This window comes from Cebus imitator, unplaced genomic scaffold (genome assembly GCF_001604975.1).
Source record: "Cebus imitator isolate Cc_AM_T3 unplaced genomic scaffold, Cebus_imitator-1.0 Scaffold275, whole genome shotgun sequence".
Lineage (NCBI taxonomy): Eukaryota > Metazoa > Chordata > Mammalia > Primates > Cebidae > Cebus > Cebus imitator.
The window spans coordinates 3,708-25,664 of NW_016107590.1; the positions used below are offsets into that span (position 1 = coordinate 3,708).

At 41.0% G+C, this 21,957-nt stretch overlaps 1 protein-coding gene across 2 annotated transcripts in view; it reads left to right on the forward strand.

Annotated features, from left to right (window-relative positions):
• The first annotated feature begins 2,316 nt into the window (after positions 1–2,316).
• FBN2 (fibrillin 2) overlaps positions 2,317–21,957 on the forward strand; it is a 263,642-nt gene continuing 244,001 nt past the window's right edge. The window contains exons 1-5 of one of the 2 annotated variants that reach the window (XM_017500987.2): positions 2,317–3,207; positions 4,067–4,149; positions 10,123–10,221; positions 13,182–13,277; positions 20,757–20,852. In XM_017500987.2, the coding sequence (XP_017356476.1) occupies positions 2,954–3,207; positions 4,067–4,149; positions 10,123–10,221; positions 13,182–13,277; positions 20,757–20,852 (628 nt within the window). In that variant the 5' untranslated portion in view covers positions 2,317–2,953. The remainder of the gene's footprint in view (positions 3,208–4,066; positions 4,150–10,122; positions 10,222–13,181; positions 13,278–20,756; positions 20,853–21,957) is intronic. The other variant, XM_037728668.1, reaches the window with a different exon arrangement.

Below are 21,957 nucleotides of genomic sequence, written 5' to 3' on the forward strand. Positions count from 1 at the left end.
TTATTCTACTTTCTGTCTCAGTGACTTGCCTATTCTCTCTGTACCTTGCTTTTTTTTTTTTTTTTTTTTTTTTTTTTTTTTTTTTTTTTTTTTTTTTTTTTTTTTTTTTTTTGGTAAACTGTATATGCTAAAGATCATTCTCTAAGAGCATACATAGTTTCTCCTCATTCATATTTGACAGCTGCATAATATTTCACTGCATAGATGAAGTCACATGCAAAAGTTGCTTATTCATGGGAGATTTGTTTCTAGTCTTTCACTATTATAAACTGGCTGCAATGAACAGTCAAATGCGTTCACCATTTCATTTTTTTTTTTTTTTGCCTATGTATCTTTTATACAGATTCCTAAAAAGTAGAATTGCTGGATCAAAGGGTAAAAGCATAGGCAATTTTAGAGTATTTGGATTTTATGTGATGAACAGGAATGAACCACTAAGCCATGTAGGTATTAATCAAAAAACCAGACACAGGATGTTTTAAATGGTATGACTAAAACACTGCTTTAAACCAGGAGCTAGTTATGTTATTTAGCTCTTTTAGTTATAATGATTTTATTTGAAGCAAAGTACATGAAAATAACTCTATTGCTCTTTCTTTGGATTTTAACAAATAGGTGTCTCACATAAAATTATGTAACTCTTTTCTTCTGCTTTATGAGAACATTGTAACAAGGGGTACTACCTTAAGACCCTGTGACTACACGTAAAAGTAAAGGAGGGAGTTGTGCCAATTATTGGAGATTTTTGGTTGTAAAATAGCACATCTGGGCAATGTGGGCCAGAAATATATATGCTTTATATATATGTAAATGTGTGTGTGTATGTGTGTGTATATATATATATGTATAATGTATGTGTGTATACACACACACACACACACACCATTTTCCCCTTAACTAAAGTTTTCTAGGCTTGAATAAACCAGACACTGCTTTCTTGTACTGTTTTGCAAACTGAGTTTGGATGGTTACTCCTTGTTTTCAGGAGTGTTTGATTTTTAAATTATGATATGCCACTGAATGAGAAATGACCAGGGTTTCACAGAGATTTCTTGAAAGCAGGGCCACAAAGGAACACCCCAGAGCAGACCAGTGCAGAGGCACTCTAAGAGGTACAGAGAGTTGCACCAATTGCTAGGATTTAATCATTAATCAGAAGGAGTCCAAGCAAGTTACCAAGAGCATGCCCCCAAGCCTCATTTACCCGCCTTGTCGCCACCCTACCTGCTAGTATATTTCAGGGTCTCTAACCCCTCCCTGCATGCAAGCCTAGGCAGAGTTGTGCCAGGTCTCACACCAGAGTACAGCCCATGCACAGACTCCCCGGGACTGCGGCGCCAGTTAGCTGCCTAGGACCCCCGCGGCCGCGTGAGCTCCCTCTTGGTGGCCGAGGGAGCATTTCAATCTGGAAACGCCCGGCCGCTACGTTGGTCCTGCAGACTGACGCCGCTCCCGGTGGGGCGGTGGAGGTAAGAGGGCGGTGGGGAGGGCCCGTCCTTCTCGTTTGGGCTGCAACCAAAGCCCAGTGAGCCTCTATTCCTGGCTGACTGCGAATCCCCCCATCCTGTGTCAGGGTCCGGAAGACCCTTTCTCATCCTCAACCTTGCGGCCTCTGTCCGGCGGGGAAGTTCAGCTGCGGATCCAGCCAAGCCTGGCGAGCTTAGGGACCCTAGTCCCCGGTCCGCGGCCGGACGAGGGCGGAGGGGGAGGGGAAGGGGCTGCTGCCTCGTTTCCCAAATCCGGTCCCTAATTGCCCCATCCCCCGCCGTCTGCTCCCTTTGTACATGCAGTCAAAACAGAACTAGCGGCCAATTGAGGGGGACGGGAAGCAAAGCCGCCTAGCGGCTCGCCCCCTCCAGCCGGCCTCCTGGCCCCCTCCTCTCGCGCCCGGCCCTGGGCCCTCCCTCCCTTTTCCCACTTCTCTTTTTGCCCTAACCTCGCCCCCATCCCCCGCTCATTTCCTCTCGCACCCGGGCTCGCCAATCCCTCTTTCCAAGTCCCTCTTCCACCCCAGCCTTCCTCTCGGGCTCGCCCCCCTTCTCCCCAATCTCCGTCCTCTCCCCTCCCTTCGCCCTGCCCCCCTTCCTTCCTCTTCCCCTCCCCCAACCTTCGCTCCCCTAGTTCCTCCGCACCCGATCTCTCCCTTACTCTGTCCCCGCCCACTCTGCGCCGGCCCCTGGGTCCGGGCTGCGTCCCACGTGTGGAAGGCTGCGCCCCCACTGACAGCCGCCGCCCGCCGGCCCGCCCAGCGCCCCGCCGGGCCTCTAAAACCCGCGCGCCGCGCCCTCCCCCGCCGCATCTTCCCGGGCATCCAGCCTCCCGCCTCCCGCCTCCCGCCCTAGCTCTCTTGCCCGCCGCAGGTCCCCACCCTGCGCACCTCCGCCCGGCCTCCGCAGCTGCTGCCCGCACGTCGTTGCCCTGTGGGACTCGGAAAGAGCCCAGAGGGTACCCTGTTCTTTTGGGGCAACTTTTGTTTGCTTGCTTGCTTCTTTTTGGTGACTTTCGCAGCTTTCCAAGATCCGTGCCCAGAGCGCACGGGAATCCGCCGAGCCCTGAGTGCAGGCCTTTTTTCCTTTTGAGGTTCACTTTCTTTGTAACTTTACGCCCGGGCTGCTCAGGTTACTTTTGTAATTTTTCGCCCCCGCCGGCTGGCGGTCCTGTAGTCGCTCGGGGCTGTCGCCCGGGGGATGCAACGTGGACCGCTCGGAGCTGCCGGCTTCACCTCCGCCGCACCTCACCGCCCATTGCGCTAGACTTGGTGTCCTGCGTCGCAGGCAGCCAGGGGGCCGGTGCTCTGTCGGGGTCTCCAGTTAGAGTAGGGAGCCCGAACCTGAGAGAGTACTCGCAGCCGACGAAGGGCTTATTAGACATTGACTTTTTTGGGGCCGCGCAGATTTTGTCTTTGGTCACTCCCTCTCCGCGGGTCTAGGGCCGCGCGCTTTCGGCGCCGGCGATGGGGAGACGACGGCGGCTGTGTCTCCAGCCCTACTTCGTGTGGCTGGGCTGCGTGGCGCTCTGGGCGCAGGGCACGGCTGGCCAGCCACAGCCTCCTCCGCCCAAGCCGCCCCGGCCCCAGCCGCCGCCGCAACAGGTCCGGTCCGCCACAGCAGGCTCTGAAGGCGGGTTTCTGGTGCCCGAGTATCTTGAGGAGGCTGCCGCGGTGGCCAGTCGCGTCCGCCGGCGAGGACAGCAGGACGTGCTCCGAGGGTAGGTGGGCAAGCGGTCCCGCACCTAAGGCGCCGGCTTGGGGGAGGGGGGAATCCTCCGTTTGGCGGCTTTCCAGCCCACCCCCTCCCTACCCTAGTGCTGGAGCCTAGAGCTGCAGCCCCCTTCGCCAGGAGACCCAAAGACCCCCCAGGAGCGCCTGCCCCTTCCCAACGCTCGCGGCTTAGCGGGCGTGAAGCTCTCTCGGAGGGTCGGGCGGCGGGTAACAGGGGACCCCGGGCTGCGGATCGCAGAGAGTGTGCAGAGCCCGCGGTGCGGGAACAGGTTCTGAATGTCGGGCGGAAGGCTGGCCTGGGTCCTCCCGGCGCAGGGGCCAGAGGAGCCTGCTTTCTCCCCACCGTCTGAGGCGCCGCTCTGAGCCTTTTGTTTGAGGACGTGTGCAGGGTTCATGGCACACCTTCTAATCACCAACCGGAGCCCTCCACCTTCCGACGCGCCTTCCTTGACACGTCGGGGCCAAAGTAACAGTTGATCAAGGAGGAATGGATTTGGGGAGGAGGGCAAGGATTTTTTGGAACGGAATGTTCCCTTTGTTCTCTGCATCTGGAAGCTAGAATAGTAGCAAATTATATGTTTCCATGTCTCTTTTCGCCCTTTAAACAAGCAGGCAAGGGACGACAGATGAAAGGCAATGTTTAGACGTTTCTGACCCTCCTGCATTCCAGCGTCTAGCTCTTTTACTTCCTCGTCTGCCTCCCAACCCCCAAGAATTTGAAGTGTAGTTTTAGTTTGTTTGTTGTCTTGAAATCTACTCACTCGGGGTATTTATTGCTTACGAAGACCGTTCATATGTTGCTGCACCCCCTCTCTATCTGTGTGTGACCGCCCTTGTCTATCACAGGCCGAACGTGTGCGGCTCCAGATTCCACTCCTACTGCTGCCCGGGATGGAAGACGCTCCCTGGAGGAAACCAGTGCATTGTCCGTGAGTGCTTGGCAGGGATCCCAGCTTGGGGCAGCGCGCTCGGCCCTATCTCCGGCCGACCTCTTGCACTCAGCCATTTGGACGCGCAGTTGCCTTTAAAATCTAGTGATCACATTGCACTGATAATCGGGACGCGGCCCCATTTGAATAGTGGGGAAGACTCAGCCGGTTGGAGTCAGTTCAGACTTCACTTCTAGACTGTTGAAAGGCAATAATGAGAAAGGTTTCAAAGATAATTTGGAAGTTTTATCTTTCTGTGTCTATTAATACAAATTGGAAGAGGAGGAGTAGAGCAATTATCTAGATTACTCAAAACCACTTTTTCCGTAAAAAATCCAGATAAGACCACATGTTATTATGCAAATTATCAGGCTTTTAACTCTGCTTGAATTTTAGGCCTTTTGAAGATCAAGGTTTCTGAGGCATTTGTACAAAACCACTTTCTATTTCTGGTTATATCTCAACAACTACGTGACCTAGATAGCAAAGGAGAATTCTCATGGTGTTGACCTAAGTTAACAAACTTTTAAAAGACAGAACTCTTCCAAAGGCTTGATTTTTTTTCTTTTTAACTTTTTGGAAGACATTTAAATTTAGGGTTTCCAGACCCCAAATCTCATAGTGTGCAGTAGATTTCCAAAGTATGAATCTTAGAGCTTGAAAAATTCTGTATCTCTGACCTTAAAAGTTTTGATTATTTTTTTTCATCCAAAGTGTATACCCAGTTATCCAAGTTCTAACTGGAGAACTCATTAGTTATCAGCCTCACAGTGTCGGACTCTGGGATGTCTTTTTTCATATGCTTGTACATTTGTGACTTGAAGTGTGACTGGGCTTCTCCTGTGTGTTTGTCTTGCTGGGAGGAGAGCCAGGTATCATAGACAGCGCATTCATTTAGAGCCAGTCTTGACTTTAGATTGACCTCCATGTTCTCCAGGGAATAAATAATTATGCAACTGTAAACAGAGAAAAAGGGCAAGCCACACTAACCAAGGAATAATAAGGATGTAGTGGCATTTCTAACTCTGTATTTATTGGTTTTGTGGGTTTGAGATAGACACTTAATGTTATTTCTGGGCAGCTTTTTAAGAAAGGGATGAAATCTCAAGTGTCATAAAGACTAATTTCTTCTTATTTTTTCTACCTTAAAACCCCACTATCTCCAGTGGGCAAAAATAGGAAACAACCTTATTATTTAAAGTGATTTATAAATATTTTAAACAAATCCTCTGATTATAGTAAGCCTTTGCTTTATTTTTTAAAAGGAAAAGTGTTGCATTCTTTTCTCTCCAACACAGAAGTCATATTTGAGGCATTAGTGGAGGAAGCCTTTACTCTTTCAGGCCAGTAGGGCAATACCATGGCTGCTTTAAACTTACACGGTTTTTTAGAATGCCGAAACAGCTAACGTCACTCATCGCACACCTGCCATACTAGCTGGGAGTGACTTAGGCACTGCGGAAAGTCTGACTCACTAAATGTAATGAATGTAACTGCCATTATTGAGTTGGAGAGCAGCCGAGGAGGAGGGATTGGTTCATGGTATGTGTTGAAAATCTGTAAAGTCAGATTTTATTGGATCAGTGTGGAATGGGAATTCCAGAGAGCAGTGCCTTCCAGAATATTTGCAGTAGAAATATATGTATGGTCCACTGATCACTGATAGAAGAACACCTTTGAAAATCTCAGGGTAACAGTGACTATTGTAGTCTGCATTTCTGCTACTTGAAACATTTAGATGCTTATGAGATACACTGGAATTTACACATATCAGAAATCTGTAAACAGAGTGAATTTTGAAATGATCTTTATATCTATAAGAACATTTATAACACTTGGATCAAGAAGTATTTATGAAAATAATTAGTATATCTAAAAATTCAAGGACCTAAGAGTATTAAACAGTGCACAAAACAGGGAGAATGTAATACTTTTATATTCTATTGGATGAGTCGCATCTAACTTTAACAGCCTGCATTCAATTCAGTAGTTCAATTATTTTGACATTCAAAATGATCATATGTAAAGGTAATAAATGAAATAAAACCATTATAAACTCAAAATCAAGAATTTTAATTAATTCCACGCCTTCCTGCCTTCCTGATGTAATGAATTAAGTTATTATATTTATTGAATTTATCTGTATCACATCATTTAGCAAAAGAAAGTATCTGAGACAATTTACAAAAAAGAAAATAAGTAAAATACAAATAATCAAAACTAAATATTAATTTTCTCATACAGTTGTACCTCAGCATTCTTTTAATATAGAAAAATTAAAAATGGTCAACTTTTTTGACTTTTTCTTGAGCATCAAAAAATGGTCAACAGCATTTTAATGTTTGACTTTGACAGGGTTTATAAGGAGAAGATATCAAAAAGACACTGTATTTCTCCAAGTTCTGGAAACCTAATGCATTTTGTTTTGAGTCTCTATCTTTTGTTGGTATTGTTCTTAGTTGTAGCCTACAAAAATTACTAAAGTACTTCCAAACTTCCAAATATTCATTTCCAAAAGGACTGAATTGACTTTCTCATCTTCTTTTTTAAAAAAATCTTCTTAGAACCTGAAGCAGTGAAAAAATTTGCTTATTAATTTATTTATTGTGAAATTATGCTATGACCAGCGTTTTGATCCATATAATAACAGTGTGATGAGGTTGGCTGGATTAATAACATTTGAGACCTGAGCAAATGTCAGAGCATTCCAATATGATTCCTTTATGTTATGCTACCAAATGAGAAAACTGAATGCAGAAATGCTATGGGTTTTTCTGGAGCTCACAGCAGATCAATGGCAGAGTGACAACTGAACTTCAGATCTTTTGGGTACTATGTCATCTTTACCTGGCCATGTGACTTCCCACAGCATCAGTGAAGTCTCAGCCCCTAGGTCCTATCTCCCTCTCCCTCCCTGGTATTTCTAGGTCTCATAGTTTCAGTAATTGTGGGAGTGACAGATATTCAGTAAGCATACCATATAGTCTGAGGCTGGTGTGGGGCAAAAAGGCCTCAGCATTCTTGCTTCTCATTGGCTCACAGGTACAGAGTATATACCTGTATACATGATGGGTAATTGAGAATGCTCAATCTCCAGTCCATCAAACCTTCATTTGGTTTGGAACCTGGGTGGGGGCACTTTGGGTCTCCTCTCTTAAGCCTAGACTAAATATTGACCTTCTGGGGAGAAGGGAACTTTGACATAAAATCATGTTTTAATGCACATTTGTAATTGGAGAGTTACTGGTGATCAGAAACTGTAGTGCATTTTAAGAAGTAAGAGTCAACTCCATGGCAGGAAACATATTCTTGTCTAAAAGATTTTTATCTTAACGTCACAATATTTGACACGATTCACTTTTTATTAATTTGAGACAGGATCTCGCTGTCACTGAGGCTAAAGTGCAGTGGCATGATCATAGCTCATTACAGCCTTTTGACCTCTCTAGCTCAAGCTATCTTCTGACCTCATTCTCCTGAGTAGCTGGGAGTATGGACACATGCCAACTTGCAAGGCTAATTTTTTTTTTCATAAAGATTGGGGTCTGTCTATGTTGCACAAGCAGGTTTCCAACTCCTGGACTCAAGTGATCCATTTGCCTAGGCCACCCAATATGCTGAGATTACCTACCCCACTATTTTCATTTATAAGAAGTACTAATGCTGGTAGTAATATATGGGTGTCAGAAGGCATCTTGGAGAAGAAAAACAATTACTGAATTCGTTTACTTCTGCAGGAAATGCTCTTTATGTTATTGAGGGTCCCAAATCTCTTTGAAAGTTGTGGGACCTTTCCCTAGTTACAGCTAGTTTCAGGGCATTTCCAGACTTTCTTCTTGTCTTTATATATCTAGTCATGGCATGAGCATTAAAGCAAACAGCGTTTGTGCTTGAAAGAGATAATTCAATTATGGTTATAGAGATAAATCTCTCAGCTCCTGAATGAACTGTCTCTAAATATAGGAGAGACTTTTCATTCAAAGGTACTTGGCCACAGGTTTGGGGTATCTGTGGTATGTGCTGTGTCAGTGAGCCTAACATTCTTTGCCGTGATGACCCTCATACCTTTCTGTTCATTGAAGGTCACAGCTGCAGGAGGCTTTGACTCTCCCCCCATCAAAATGTCACAGTAGCTTTTCTGAGCAGCAGGAATAGGCTAGGTTGTAGAGATAATACAGAAGGAGAAAGGCTGTAGGAAGAAGGGAGGGGATTGTTGAGGGGAGCAAAGATTGATCATGGAGTAGGTCAGATACCAGCCTGGAAAAAATGTGTATGGAAACCCTGAGGCTTGGCCAAGTCTTTAGGGCCTGGAGCCTCAGCCAGTTTTATGTTCTCTGTCTCCTCTGAAGGCTTTTGCATAGTGAGCGGTTTTCTCTGTTTCGCAACCCTCCCAACTCCTCGAATCAAGGCTGTCTTTCTGGGTGAATTCTGTGTTTTAAACTCTAGTCTTTAATGAAAGAGACTGCATTGATACGATAGTTAAACATTTAGGATTATGCCATTTTTTCTTTATTGCAAAGCTTTAAATATTTATTATAAAAATAATAATCCACACATTATGCTATCAGGCAGTGAGATCCATTGCACTGTTTGGTGAAAGTTCTTTTAGACCTTTTAAAGCCAATTTATGTATACACACACACACACACATACATATATATACACACACATTTTATATATACACACATTTATACACACATATATATACTTACATATGTATTTTAAACTTAAAAAGGCTGTGCTTTATTTTATTCTACTATGATTTTATTCTGTAACATTTACTTATGTATGACTTTATTTTTATTTCTAGTTTTCCATAAGTTATTGGAGTACAGGTGATATTTAGTTCCACAAATAAGTCCTTTAGTCGTGATTTGTGAGATTTTGATGCACCCCTCACCTGAGCAGGGTACACTCTACCATATTTGTAGTCTTTTATCCCTCGTCCCCTCCCACTCTTTCCCACAAGTCCCCAGAGTCCATTGTATCATTCTTATGCCTTTGCATCCTCATAGCTTAGCTTCCACATATCAGTGAAAACATATGATGTCTGATTTTCTCTTCCTGAGTTACGTCACTTAGAATAATAGTCTCCAATCTCATCCAGGTCACTGCAAACGCTGTTAATTCATTCCTTCTTATGGCTGCAACATATATATATATATACACACACACACACACACACACACACACACACATTGTGTGTGTGTGTGTGTGTGTGTATAGTGTATGTACACCACAGTTTATTGACAGATGGGCATTTGGGTTAGTTCCATGATTTTTCTTTTTCTTTTTCTTTTTCTTTTGAGACAGAGTCTCACTCTGTCGCCCAGGCTGGAGTGGTGCAGTGCCGCGATCTTGGCTCACTGCAACCTCTGACTCCCTGGTTTAAGCGATTCTCCTGCCTCAGCTGCCCAAGTAGCAGGGATTACAGGCATGCGCCACTAGCTAATTTTTGTATTTTTAGTAGATCCAGGGTTTTACCATGTTGGCCAGGATGGTCTCGATCTCCTGACCTCGTGATGCGCCTACCTCAGCCTCCCAAAGTGTTGGGATTACAGGCATGAGCCACCACACCCAGCCTCCACGATTTTTCACTTGTTATTTGTTCTGCTATAAACGTGCATGTGCAAGTATCTTTTCGAATAATGACTTCTTTTCCTCTGGGTAGATACCCAGTAGTGGATTTGCTGGATCAAATTGTAGTTCTACTTTTACAGCCACTATAGAAAACAGTGTGGAGATTATACAATTTGAAACAGCTTCATTTGTTTACACATTTTCCTAAGGATGCTTGTGAGACTTATTTCCAAGTCTACAATGGATAATTTTATTGCGTATCTGAAGTTAGGTATTTACATTACAGATTTTATCTTAGTTTTTCAGGCTTTTTATTTTTAAATATGGCTTTCTTGTTTTGTAAACGATGGTTTATTATATAGTCATTCATTTTTCCTATTGTGCTTTCTGCAGCAATTTGTAGAAATAGTTGTGGAGATGGATTTTGTTCCCGTCCTAACATGTGTACTTGTTCCAGTGGGCAAATATCACCAACCTGTGGATCAAAATCAAGTATGTTTCTTATTTGTGGACTTTTTACTGCATTTTCCTTAAGCTTTGGAGTAAATGCTAAATGTCCTTCTCAAAAAGAATATAAATCCGTGATTATTTTCCTCACAAATTATGTGTGCATTAAACTTTAGAGTAAAAATCTTTGGTGACTTAGTTGTTGCCTTAAGTGGGCTATGGTTTTCAATGAGAAAAATGCTTTAATTCTGGTCCAGGAGCCATATGTCTATTCAGAAAGGAGAATTCAGTGGAGAGGTAACTCTTGGTGAATAATAGCTATGATTTAACTAGGTTTTTACTATGTGCCAGGGAGTTTTAAGTGTTATTACTTTAATTAATGCATACATCAACATTGCGAGATACTGTTAATGCCCCATTTTACAGAGTAGGAAAGTAAAGAACATATGATTTAATTAACTGATGCAAGGAAACACAGACTTCAATCCAGGTATTCTGATGCCTAGGTGTGCAGTCTCAAACACTAGGCTATATTTATTACATTTGCTTAACTCCTGTTTTGTGGGTTATCGAAGGGGGAAGGAGAAGAGAACTCCAAAGACAGCATATGTTTACTGAGTATTGACCAGATACTTTACAAATACGGACCTATTTTTCTTCACATGTGTTAGCTGCCAGCAACTCTGTAAGATAACTATAGCTGTGAACTGTGATTGCGTGATTCATGACCCAATTAGAATTTTTTGGGTCCTTAAGATCCAAGATTCATCTTTTAGGCTAATATTTAAGATAACATTATAACAAAGCAGAAGCAAGATTATTTATTTAACTGTCCAATAATTCAATAAATGCTTTAAATCCTGCCTCAACTAGTGTGAAGTCATTATTTTTCATATATCTTTCTTCAAATTTTCCCTAAATGAAGGTAATATAGAGAATGTCTGACTCAGGAATAAGATTCAAGATTCATAACAACAAATGCCATTGTCTTCTGATGAAACTCCTGATGAAAACTCTTAATTTCACTTTCTTTGAATCTGCCATTTCCCCAGCTTGTTAAAGCCCTCCATTCAAATTCATCGAGATTTCTTGACTATTTTATCGAGAACGTTTCATCCCCAACTTACCTGAACCTCTCTCTTGTCTGATTGCCTACAAGATACTGTTGCCCGTTCTTCTTAGTTCTCTCATACTTGCCTTTGGCAAAAAATCCAATCCTGGAGGAATTTTAAGATTCAATTTCTTAATTCTTCTGCCTGGGAGCTGGGAAATTCACTGGCCCACTCTTCGTTTGTGGTATGCAATTTAGCAAGGAATCTGTGCATTCATTTGACCTTGGGTAATACTTCCATTTAGGTTTCTTTTTTCTTTTGAGACGGAGTCTCACTCTGTCGCCCAGGCACGATCTCGGCTCACTGCAATCTCCGCCTCCCGGGTTCCAGCGATTCATACTTCCATTTCATCAATAACTTTTCTAACCCTCCAATCATCATCCTGTTTGACCTCACTAAAGCGTTTGGCACTATTAATCACTATCTTCTCGAAATGCTCTTTTTCGTTTTTCTTTGAAACACCTTTGACTTTTATAATGCCAGTGGCCCTCAGTGCTCCTTTTTTTGATTATTAGTTTTTAGTCTCTTTTCTGTATCTTCTTCAGTCTTCCATTCAAGGTTTGATATTCCTGAGTTCTGCCCTCCCTGGGTGAACTCATTAACATACATGTTTTCGACTACCAGTATGTTGATAACTCATAATATTTATGTACATTGGAGATCCCTCCACTGACCTCTACACTCATATGTTCCCTTTCCCATTTGACATTTCTGCTCAAGGAATAGCAAGCAACTGAAACTTAGGAGCATGTCCAAAAGGAAACCCTGGATTTATTCCTGACCACAGGCTACTTGAACCACAGTTCCTCCTGCCTTGGCAAATGTCCCTGCCATCCACCTGGTGCTTAAGTAACTGCAGCTTCTCTTTCTCTACATCAACTCTTTAAACAAGTCCTGTAGGCTTTACTGGAAAACATTTATCTTAGATTTATCTTTTCCTTTCCCTCTGCACTGCTACCATGTGGTGCAGACTGTCCTCATCTTTCTCCCAGACTCTTGCCCTCTTCACATCCATTCTCTGCAGCGCAGTTAGAGTAATCTTTTTAAAACATAGATTATATCACTTCACTCTCTCACTTAAATCCTTTCAATAACTCCCTGTTGCATATGAGCTACAATGAAAACATTTCGGTGGCCGAGGAGGCCCTGTGTTAGCTGACTGGCCTCTGCCTCAGTCTGCAAGATCTCTTCCCTGTCTGCCTCTTTTTAACCACAGGAAACTCTCCGTTCTTCAGAAGAAACCCTTTACCATCCTGAGGTCTTTTGATTTGCTGGTTCTTCTCTTTCTGAAGTTCCTTCTTGGTACTTTTAATACCTGGCTCATTTTCATCCTTCACACCTCAGGGCAAATGTCGCCTCAGAGTGGCCTTGTGTGGTGTCGGTGTCTAAGCTCCTTCTTGGCTTCAGGTTAGTCTCCTTCACAACAGTTTACTTCAGACAGTTAATCGTAGTCTTTAATTACTTTGTGGTATTTGTTTACCTGTGTTTTCCATGATTCCCTACCGGAATTCAACTCTGTGAGGATCGCCATCAAGTCCATTATGACAGCACTGCAGTGAGCTGGAATGGCAGGCACTCAGCTCCTCCATTCTGAATGCAAAAAGTGCCTCCTGCTTGCCAGAAACTATGCTTCTAGTCACCTTTTGTTTATTTTTTTCAACATTGAAAGTGTAATATGTTTTAAATGCATCCTGAATAACATGTTATCACAAATATGCCTGTATAGGTACTTATAAAGAAATAATAAATAAAAATATGTTTGGGTCATAATATTTCCTTCTGTAAGATATAATGGTGATTGAATTGGATGTTGAGTTTACAGTTTTATAACCTGTCACACACTATGATTTTGGTGACTGATGTTTTTATGTTTTTTGTTATTGCTCTTTGCAGTTCAGCAGTGCAGCGTGAGATGCATGAATGGGGGGACCTGTGCTGATGACCACTGCCAATGCCAGAAAGGATATATTGGAACTTATTGTGGACAACGTAAGGGCCATTGGAATCAACTTCATTTATTAGAAATCATTTGATTTGGTGGATAGTTCATATTAAGTTATAATTTAAGGTCTCATAAATCCTTTGATCCTTTGAAAAAACAATTTTATGTACTAAACTATACCTTAAAACTGAATTTCTAATTTTTGTCCTGAAGGATTTTTCTAATTCTTTTAGAATTTTGTGCTTTAGAGTAGTGACGTTCTTGAATTGTAACTAGCCAACAACTGGTAACTAGTGCTTTAGCAAATGTGGCACATCTCACATATTTTCTGTGATTTATTTGTTTTCCTTTATCCAGCTCCATAAAGCATGTATACTTTCCTGAAAAAAATAATGAACAAGTTTTCTGTGATCTATCTCTTTCTTTCATTTTTACTTCTACCTTCCCTCCCCAGGTCCCTCTTTATATATATGATTATTTAAAACTTCTCAGAATTAACCCAGAAGAGCCAATCTGGTAAATAACCATTTGCTCAAATATATTTAATACTAAAATACAGGGTGATGAAATGATTTTTAAAAGTCAGATGTTATTGTGAAACAGGGAGCTGTAACCCAGCAAAGCTGGTACCCCCACTGGAGAATGCCCTGTATGAATCAAGAAATAACCTTTTACAAGAGTATAAGAATTGTAGTTTCTGGATTGTGACACATCACTGGGGAACATTTTTGGGTAGTATTCTCTAAATTGTGGGACATTTATGGGAATTAACATATTTTAAGAAGGGATAAGTAATGTTACCTGATATGACATTAAAGAAGTGTGATTTATGAAATTGAATCACAAACAGTAAGTCTGTTTTCACTTTATTTGCATTTTTACCTGATTTAGACTATAGTTTCCATGCTAATCTTCAAGGCTTCCTTAAGAATTGCTGATTTCGGGCCGGGCGCGGTGGCTCAAGCCTGTAATCCCAGCACTTTGGGAGGCCAAGGCGGGTGGATCACGAGGTCAAGAGATCGAGACCATCCTGGTCAACATGGTGAAACCCCGTCTCTACTAAAAATACAAAAAATTAGCTGGGCATGGTGGCGCGTGCCTGTAATCCCAGCTACTCAGGAGGCTGAGGCAGGAGAATTGCCTGAACCCAGGAGGCGGAGGTTGCGGTGAGCCAAGATCGCGTCATTGCACTCCAGCCTGGGTAACAAGAGCGAAACTCTGTCTCAAAAAAAAAAAAAAAAAAAAAAAAAAAAAAATAAAAAAAAAAAAAAAAAAAAAAAAAAAAAAAAAGAATTGCTGATTTCTTTTTTAAACATAGAAAAACCAAGTCTTGGGTGTAAAATAAGATCTAGCTTGTTTTCAGTTAACATTATTTTATTTTTGTTGCAATTAAACCATTTTTTAAATTGTAAAACATACATAACAAAATTTACCGTTTTAACCACTTTTAAGTATACAGTTCAGTGGCATTAAATACATTCACACTGTTGTGCTACCATCATCACCATCCATCTCCAGAATTCTTTTCATCTTGGAAAATTGAAACTCTGTACCCATTAAACAATAACCCCCATTTCCCTCTCCCGCTATGCCCGTAAACATCATTTACTTTCTGTCTCTATGAATCTGATTACTTTAGGTATTTCATATAAGTGTAAGCGTGAAGTATTTGTCCTTTGTTGACTGGCTTATTATACTTAGCATACTGCCCTCAAGGTTCATCCATGTTTTAGCATGTGTCAGAATTTCCTTCATTTTAAAGGCTAAATAATATTTCATTACATGAATATACCACATTTTGTGTATCCAGTCATCTGTTGATGGATATTTGAGTTGCTTTCACCTTTTGGCTATTGTGAATAATGCTGAAATATCGGTTTGGGCCCTTGCTTTCAGTTCTTTTGGGTGTATATCAAGAAGTGGAATTGCTGGATTATATGGTAATTCTATCTTTAATTTTGTGAAGTGCTGCCATACTGTTTTCCATAGAGGCGGCACTGTCTTATCTTCCCACCAGCAGTGTACAAGGGTTCCACTTTACATCCTTGCCAACCCTGGTTATTTTCTGTCTTTTTTGCATAATAATAATCATGCTAATGAGTGTGAAGTTGTATCTCATTATAGTTGTTGCAGTAATTTCCAAGGTTGCCTTCTAGTTAAGGTGATTATAGCTTTCTATTTATAAGTGCTATAAAGTTTTCTTTTAAAATAATTTTATGTGAAATAGGTATATCCATTTAAAGAAAAATATTCTGTTAAGGTCAGGGGTAGGCCAATTTTTTTTGTAAAGACCAGTTAGTATATATTTTAGACCTTACTTTCTCCACTGCAAATATTCAACTCTGTCATCGTAGTGCAAAAATGATTCTAGATCATATGTAAATGACAGAGCTAGGGTGTGTTTCAGTGTCTATGCTTTATAGACACTGGAATTTGAATTTCACACAATTTTCACTTGTGACCAAGTATTATTTCTTTGACTTTTGAACTAATTAAAAGTGTCAAAATTCCTCTTATCTCATGGGAAATACAAAAATAAGCAGTGGCCAGATCTGGCCTTTGGGGCATAGTGTGCAGATTCCTTGTGTGGGTGGTTCTCAGGTATGACAAGAGGAGAAGACTGAAGTTTTGGAAATGGAGGGTGAGGGTATTTAAGAGAATACAGTACGTTGGGGTCTGTTTTCTAGCAAGAATAGGAGGGGCCAATGTAATAACTTCTTTAGGCTAGAGTTGGCCGGGGCAGAGCAGGAAATAACTGGATAACGTTGAGACAGATAAATGCAGCAGAGTTTCTTGTTCCACGGATGATACTTTTTCTATATTTTCTTTGTACATTCAGGTATTTTCCACATTTTATACAATAAACTTCTATTTATAACCAGTAAAGAAAGACAGAAGTCTATCATGAACACAATATTCATAAAAAGATAGATCTATATATATTTTTAGGCCTCAGTAAAGTGTTAGGAGATCTGACTGTAACTGTGTTTTAGAAAGTTCCATAACCAATGAAGAGACACCTCTGTCTTTCTTGAAACACATCCTTTTACTCTGTAGAGGGAAAAATGAAAATTAGAGTCACAGCAGAGAGAGCCTTGACTTGCCTCAACTGACCTTTCAGAGTATTTGCTCAAATCTGTCCTGAAATTAGCTGTCTTCCGTGTGAATTAAGCTGCTGTCCCTTCCTTGGGCATACGTGTGTATGTATGTATTTTCCGGAGGGTTGTACAGAACACGCTGTAATGGGTGTGTCTCTTGTACTTCTCACAGGAATGGGAAGGCAGGGATGGAAAGCACTTTCCCCTTCTAAAATGCTAAGATGTTCTTCCACCCCTGTGTCAAACCATATTGATGTTACCACATTTTCCAGTCAGAGGAAAGGCAAAGTCACTGGGTCAGAAAATCAGCAGATACTGAACATTTGTTCTCTATGTTTCTTAGAGAACATTTGTTCTCTAAGGGGTGACGTCTTCCTTGTCTAATGTTTATCTCAGGGGCAGGAGAACATGGGAAGCAAAATGTGTAACAACCAAAATTTATTTGTCAGCAAATAAGAAGGTAAAAGTATGATAACTAACAGATGTCAGCTCAAGGAATTATGTAAGGAAGATGCTTTCCAGGTCATCTTTTATAGAAAGAGTGTTACAGTACTGAGAACAAAGAAGCAAATAGAACATTTTTCAATTTATCAATCCAGAAAAGTCTTAGAAATAGGATGATTCCTAAAATGAACATTATAAAACATTGAGACTGCTTAGCTGCTTTCCTGGAAACATAGGCAGCGCTTCTTAGCATTCTTCCATTTCATTCATTTCATTCAGTGATGTTGACTGATTAACTACTGTGAACAGGTAAGATGATACCCTGGCCACACAGAGCTCATATTCTGGTAGAAACTACAGTTAGTACTAAAAAGATAAATACCTAATACACATTGAGGTAGTGAGAAGTTTTAGGAGAAGAATAAAGCAGGGTAAGGGGAGTAAGTCTTTTGCTCGCCTGCCTTTCACTGTCATGCTAGGTGTAAACACAGTTTTCTTCCTGGGTCGTCAGCATTCTTTCCGTGGTGGAAATTCAGGCATTTTTAGATTTTTTTCTGACTGCAGTTGAAATGTAAATTGCTGATGCCATTCTGTTTTGTTACCAAAAAAATGTTATTTTGTAAAATACCTTTCATCATAATTCATTTGAAAAAAGGAAATTCACCATTTTTGGTTTTTGCTTCTACTTTTATCTGTATTTCCTGCTTCTCTTCTTTTGCTATCACTCTTTAATGTAAACTTTGGGTGCTGCAGACATCTTTTTTTTTTGTTTGTTTTCGTACAAATGTTCTGTATTTAAAAGAGGAAGGCAATTAAGAATGTAGAATAAAGCATGCAGCCACTGTGCACTTTGTCTTACATGCTATTTTAGTTAGTCCTCAAGTGCCTGTAGGGGAGGAACTGTTAAGTCTCTTTGCAGGCCAGGAAGCTAAGAATCAGAGAGACGGTGGTGAGTGCATGCTGGGGACGGCATAACTCATTATCTGTTCACTGTACCGTTCTGCCTTGCGAAGTACTTGAAAAAAATGCTGTGAAATTTTGACGTGCGGGATTTTGTTGAGTTGATGCAATATATCCGATACTACAGTAGGTGACAGGGATTCAAAGGCAAACTGATCTGGTCTTATCCTGGGGGAACCCATTCTCACATGAGAGACAGGAATACAAGCAAATGATTGTATCAGTGGCCCTTGATCTTTTTGTTCATAGGATCCCTTTACATTTCAAAAAAATTATTGAGGGCCTCAAATGCCTTTTGTTTATATGAGTTCCATCTATCAATATTTGTAATATTAGAAATTAAAACTGAGAAATTGAAAATGTTCCTTTATTGATTCATTAAAAGTTACAAGAAACCCATATTACAAGTTAACATAAATATTTTTTATAAACAATAACTATAATTTGCAAACCTCCAAAAAACTTTAGTGAGAAGGGAGGCATTGATAGTCTAACCTATACAGATTACATTAGGTTTAATTTGTAATGGGTCAGCTCTTTCTAGGAGAAGCCCAAGGTTCATCCAGCCTTGTTCTACCTGGGATTTGGAAACTCTGTTTTGGAAAACCCTGGTAGAAGCCCTTCCTTCATTTACCCAAGGTTGTGTCCTGAATGTCACAGCCAGTGTGGATGGCTTTTCCCCATCTGTGTCTTTTTTAAAGGCTGGCATTGTGATGAGAGAACACATCTGGAAAAGTGACTGTAATTTAAATTTCCTACAGCTCAATAGGATTTAAAGAAAATTTCACACATTTTAATCACATCAATTTGGACTTAATATTTTGCAGTGCATCTTTTTAGAAATTGATTTTTTTAATTTTTCTTTTTTAAAAGATTAATTGTATTTTAATATCTGGGATACACATGCAGGACACGCAGCCTTGTTCCATAGGTAAACATGTGCCATGGTGGTTTGCTGCACCTATCAACCCATCACCTATGTATTAAGCCCTGCATGCTATTTATCCTGAAGCTCTCCCTCTGCATACAGGCCCCTGTGTGTGTCATTCCCCTCCCTGTGTCCATGTGTTCTCGTCGTTCAGCTCCCACTTATAAGTGAGAACATGCAGTGTTTGGTTTTCTGTTCCTGCATTAGTTAGCTGAGGATAATGGCTTCCACTTCCATCCACGTCCCTGCAAAGGACATGATCTTGTTCCTTTTTATGGCTGCATAGTATTCCATGGCGTATATGTATCACATTTTCTTTATCCAGTCTATCGTTGATGGACGTTTGGGTTGAGTCCATATCTTTGCTATTGTGAATAGTGCTGCAATGAGCATACACATGTATGTCTTCAAATCCTGGCAATTGTTTCTATGGAATTACTTCACAGAACGCTCTGATGGGTTTTGTTTTTTTTCCACCTTCCCATTCAACTTTATTTTTTTCATGCTCCTCAGGGCCTTTATTCCTTTTCCTTTCTCTTTCATGTTTACTCATATTTCAAGTCAGCCAATATTTCAAGGCAATGATGAGTCAGAAATGCTATGTAGGACTCAGCTGGAGACAGGTAAAGAAGCAGAAAGATGTGGTTCCTAGGTAGCTGTACTTGTGCAGAGGCATACAGAATCATGCCTTTAGTCGAAGTTAACTATAAACAAGTGCCTTTAAGTCCATCGGCACAGTGAAGCTTTAAGGTCAAGAAAATCTTTTATTTCCAAGTGTGTTTTAGTCTTGTGACCGTCATCAGCAAAACAGAAATCACTCAATGCATTCTGGAGATGATAGGCAATCTATCCAGGTGAACATACCTGATAAGGAAATAGCAGCATTGCTGTGCTCTCAAATATCAGCATACTTAAGAGTTTCCCATTTTTGATATGTATCTCACTTGAAGTGTTTTGCTCCCCACTTCCCTTGGATTTGAGTAATTTGAATAATTAGTGTCGTTCAACTCCATTTTTGGACACAGGTCATAGAATATAATCCTCTGATTCATCTGTGAGGACAGATGTTTCAATAGCAGGGTAGGTTGGGAGACATGCTCTTAGTATCAGTATTTTCTCCTGGAGAAGACATGATTCTTGGATTCAGCTGTCTTTATTATGGATCATGAGAATACTTAGGTTCCAAGGATTCTAGAGTGTGTGATCTTTTAGGCTGAGCTGAGTTACAGAGTAGGGCAGTGCAGTGGGGAGAGATGAGTCGTTCAAATTTACTGGCTCCCTCTGGGCTCATGGAACCCTGAGTCCTGGTCTCCCAGGTCACAAGGCTAAAGGAACGAAAGAGAACGTGTGCTGTGTGTTTGTCAGCATGACTTTGAAAACGTTTGGACTGTGAGTTAATTTTATATGAAGGAGCATATTGTGCATACACAGTTTTTTCCTTTTTTTTTTCCTTCATGACCTGCAAATAGTCTCTACACATTGATTACTCCTGTTAGCATTTTATAGCTAATGTTGATGGTGTTTTCCCCACTTTTCTTTGTTTTGCCCTTCCAGCTTTACCTTTTTCCCTGCTTGGCTTCCTTTTCTTCTCTGGTTTTTGCTTTTTCCCTGTATTGCTATACTATTTTTATTTTTTCATGTTAAATTTTCTCCTCCTGCTCCTTCCCTGTGCTCCCTGAATCAGCCTCTTTTTTCTTTCATTTCTCCATATTTTATTCATTCCTTACCAGTGAAAATATAGATTATAGGGTTAGTAGAACGGAAATTGAGGATTGAGTAGTTGTATTCTCACTAAATGAGCATGAGAGCCAGCGAATATGATTCTGATTAAAAAAAAAAAAAGGTAGTTTTACCAAATGCTTGCTTGACAGTGTAATTTACATGAAGTGTGTAAGCTTTTGCCTGAATATACTTAAATATATTTACTTAAATGTAAGATGTGAACTTTAACCTGTGTAATTTACACAAGTTGCAGTTTAATTTAATGTGATTTACTGTAATTTAACATAAGATCGTTTATTGGCAGCATCACTGCACTACTATATTGTGCTTGGAGACTGGCTGTATAATGAGCTTCTTGCTGTTTTTGTATGCAGCTGTCTGTGAAAATGGATGTCAGAATGGCGGACGTTGTATTGGACCCAACCGCTGTGCTTGTGTTTATGGATTCACTGGTCCACAGTGTGAAAGAGGTAAGAAGAGAAATGAGAACTCACTTTCTGAAAAATTCTACTTTATTGTAAAAATGTATATTTTTTAATGTTTTTGTTATTTAATGAAATTCATCTAATGAAATTACATTTTTACTCTTATGCCTCTAAGTTGAATGGTAAGATTTTGAGACATAACGATAGTGGCAGAAGCGTCTCAACTTTTTCTACCAGAGAACTCAGTTTGGGTGACCAGTGCTGGGGCTGTGGCTTGAAGGTTATTTTGAGTGAGTGACTGATGGCAAATTCTAATAATGTGCTTAATTCAAATTCGGAGGCACTGTCGAGAGTACTGCTTCTGTTAAAAATGAAATAGTGTCAGGATATCCTTGGCTGCAACACTCACAAAATCTGACATTAATTGTCCTCGGCAATAAGGAAATGTGTAGCATGCCAAACAAAAAGCCTCGAGCCAGTGGGCCTCAGGTAGAATGTGATCAAGGCTTTTACCCTGTTACTCTGTTTCTCTTGACGCTGCCCTCCTTTATGTTTCACTTTTTGTCCTACCCTGAAGTTCTTTGTTCTTGTAAGACGGTTGTCAGCAGTCACTAAGGAAACATGTTTCCTGTTCATCTCTTGAGACAGAAAACATCTCCTCCAACTGCAGGCCAGCAGTAGCCTCCAGAGACATTTTGTATGCTGCCTGGCTTAAGCTTGAGTTTTTAAAATAATTCATGGCAAAGTGGGGGTTGTTGGTGGTAATATGTTTGATGTAGACTTACTAGGGCCTGTCCTTGCAGCAGTTGATTTAAGCTTCCCTTCCCCAGAGTCACATGGAAGGGATGATTGGGTGTCAGAAGCCAGTAGAGCTTCCTTTGGGTAAGAGAAAAGGGGTGGAGGAATGGATGCTGGGTAGGCATCCCACATTGCCCAACTTATTCATATAAATGGTCAGTCAAGCCAGTTTGAAACCAACTTACTATGATTCGAATAGCAGTTAAACTCATGACCTATAAACTGCTGAAAATCTCTGGCATTGATCCCTCATTATGGATCGTGGGAACATTTATGTTTCAAGGATTCTCGAGAGTATGATCCTATAGGTTGAGCTGAATTGCAGTGCAGGGCAGTGCAGTGGGGAGAGGGC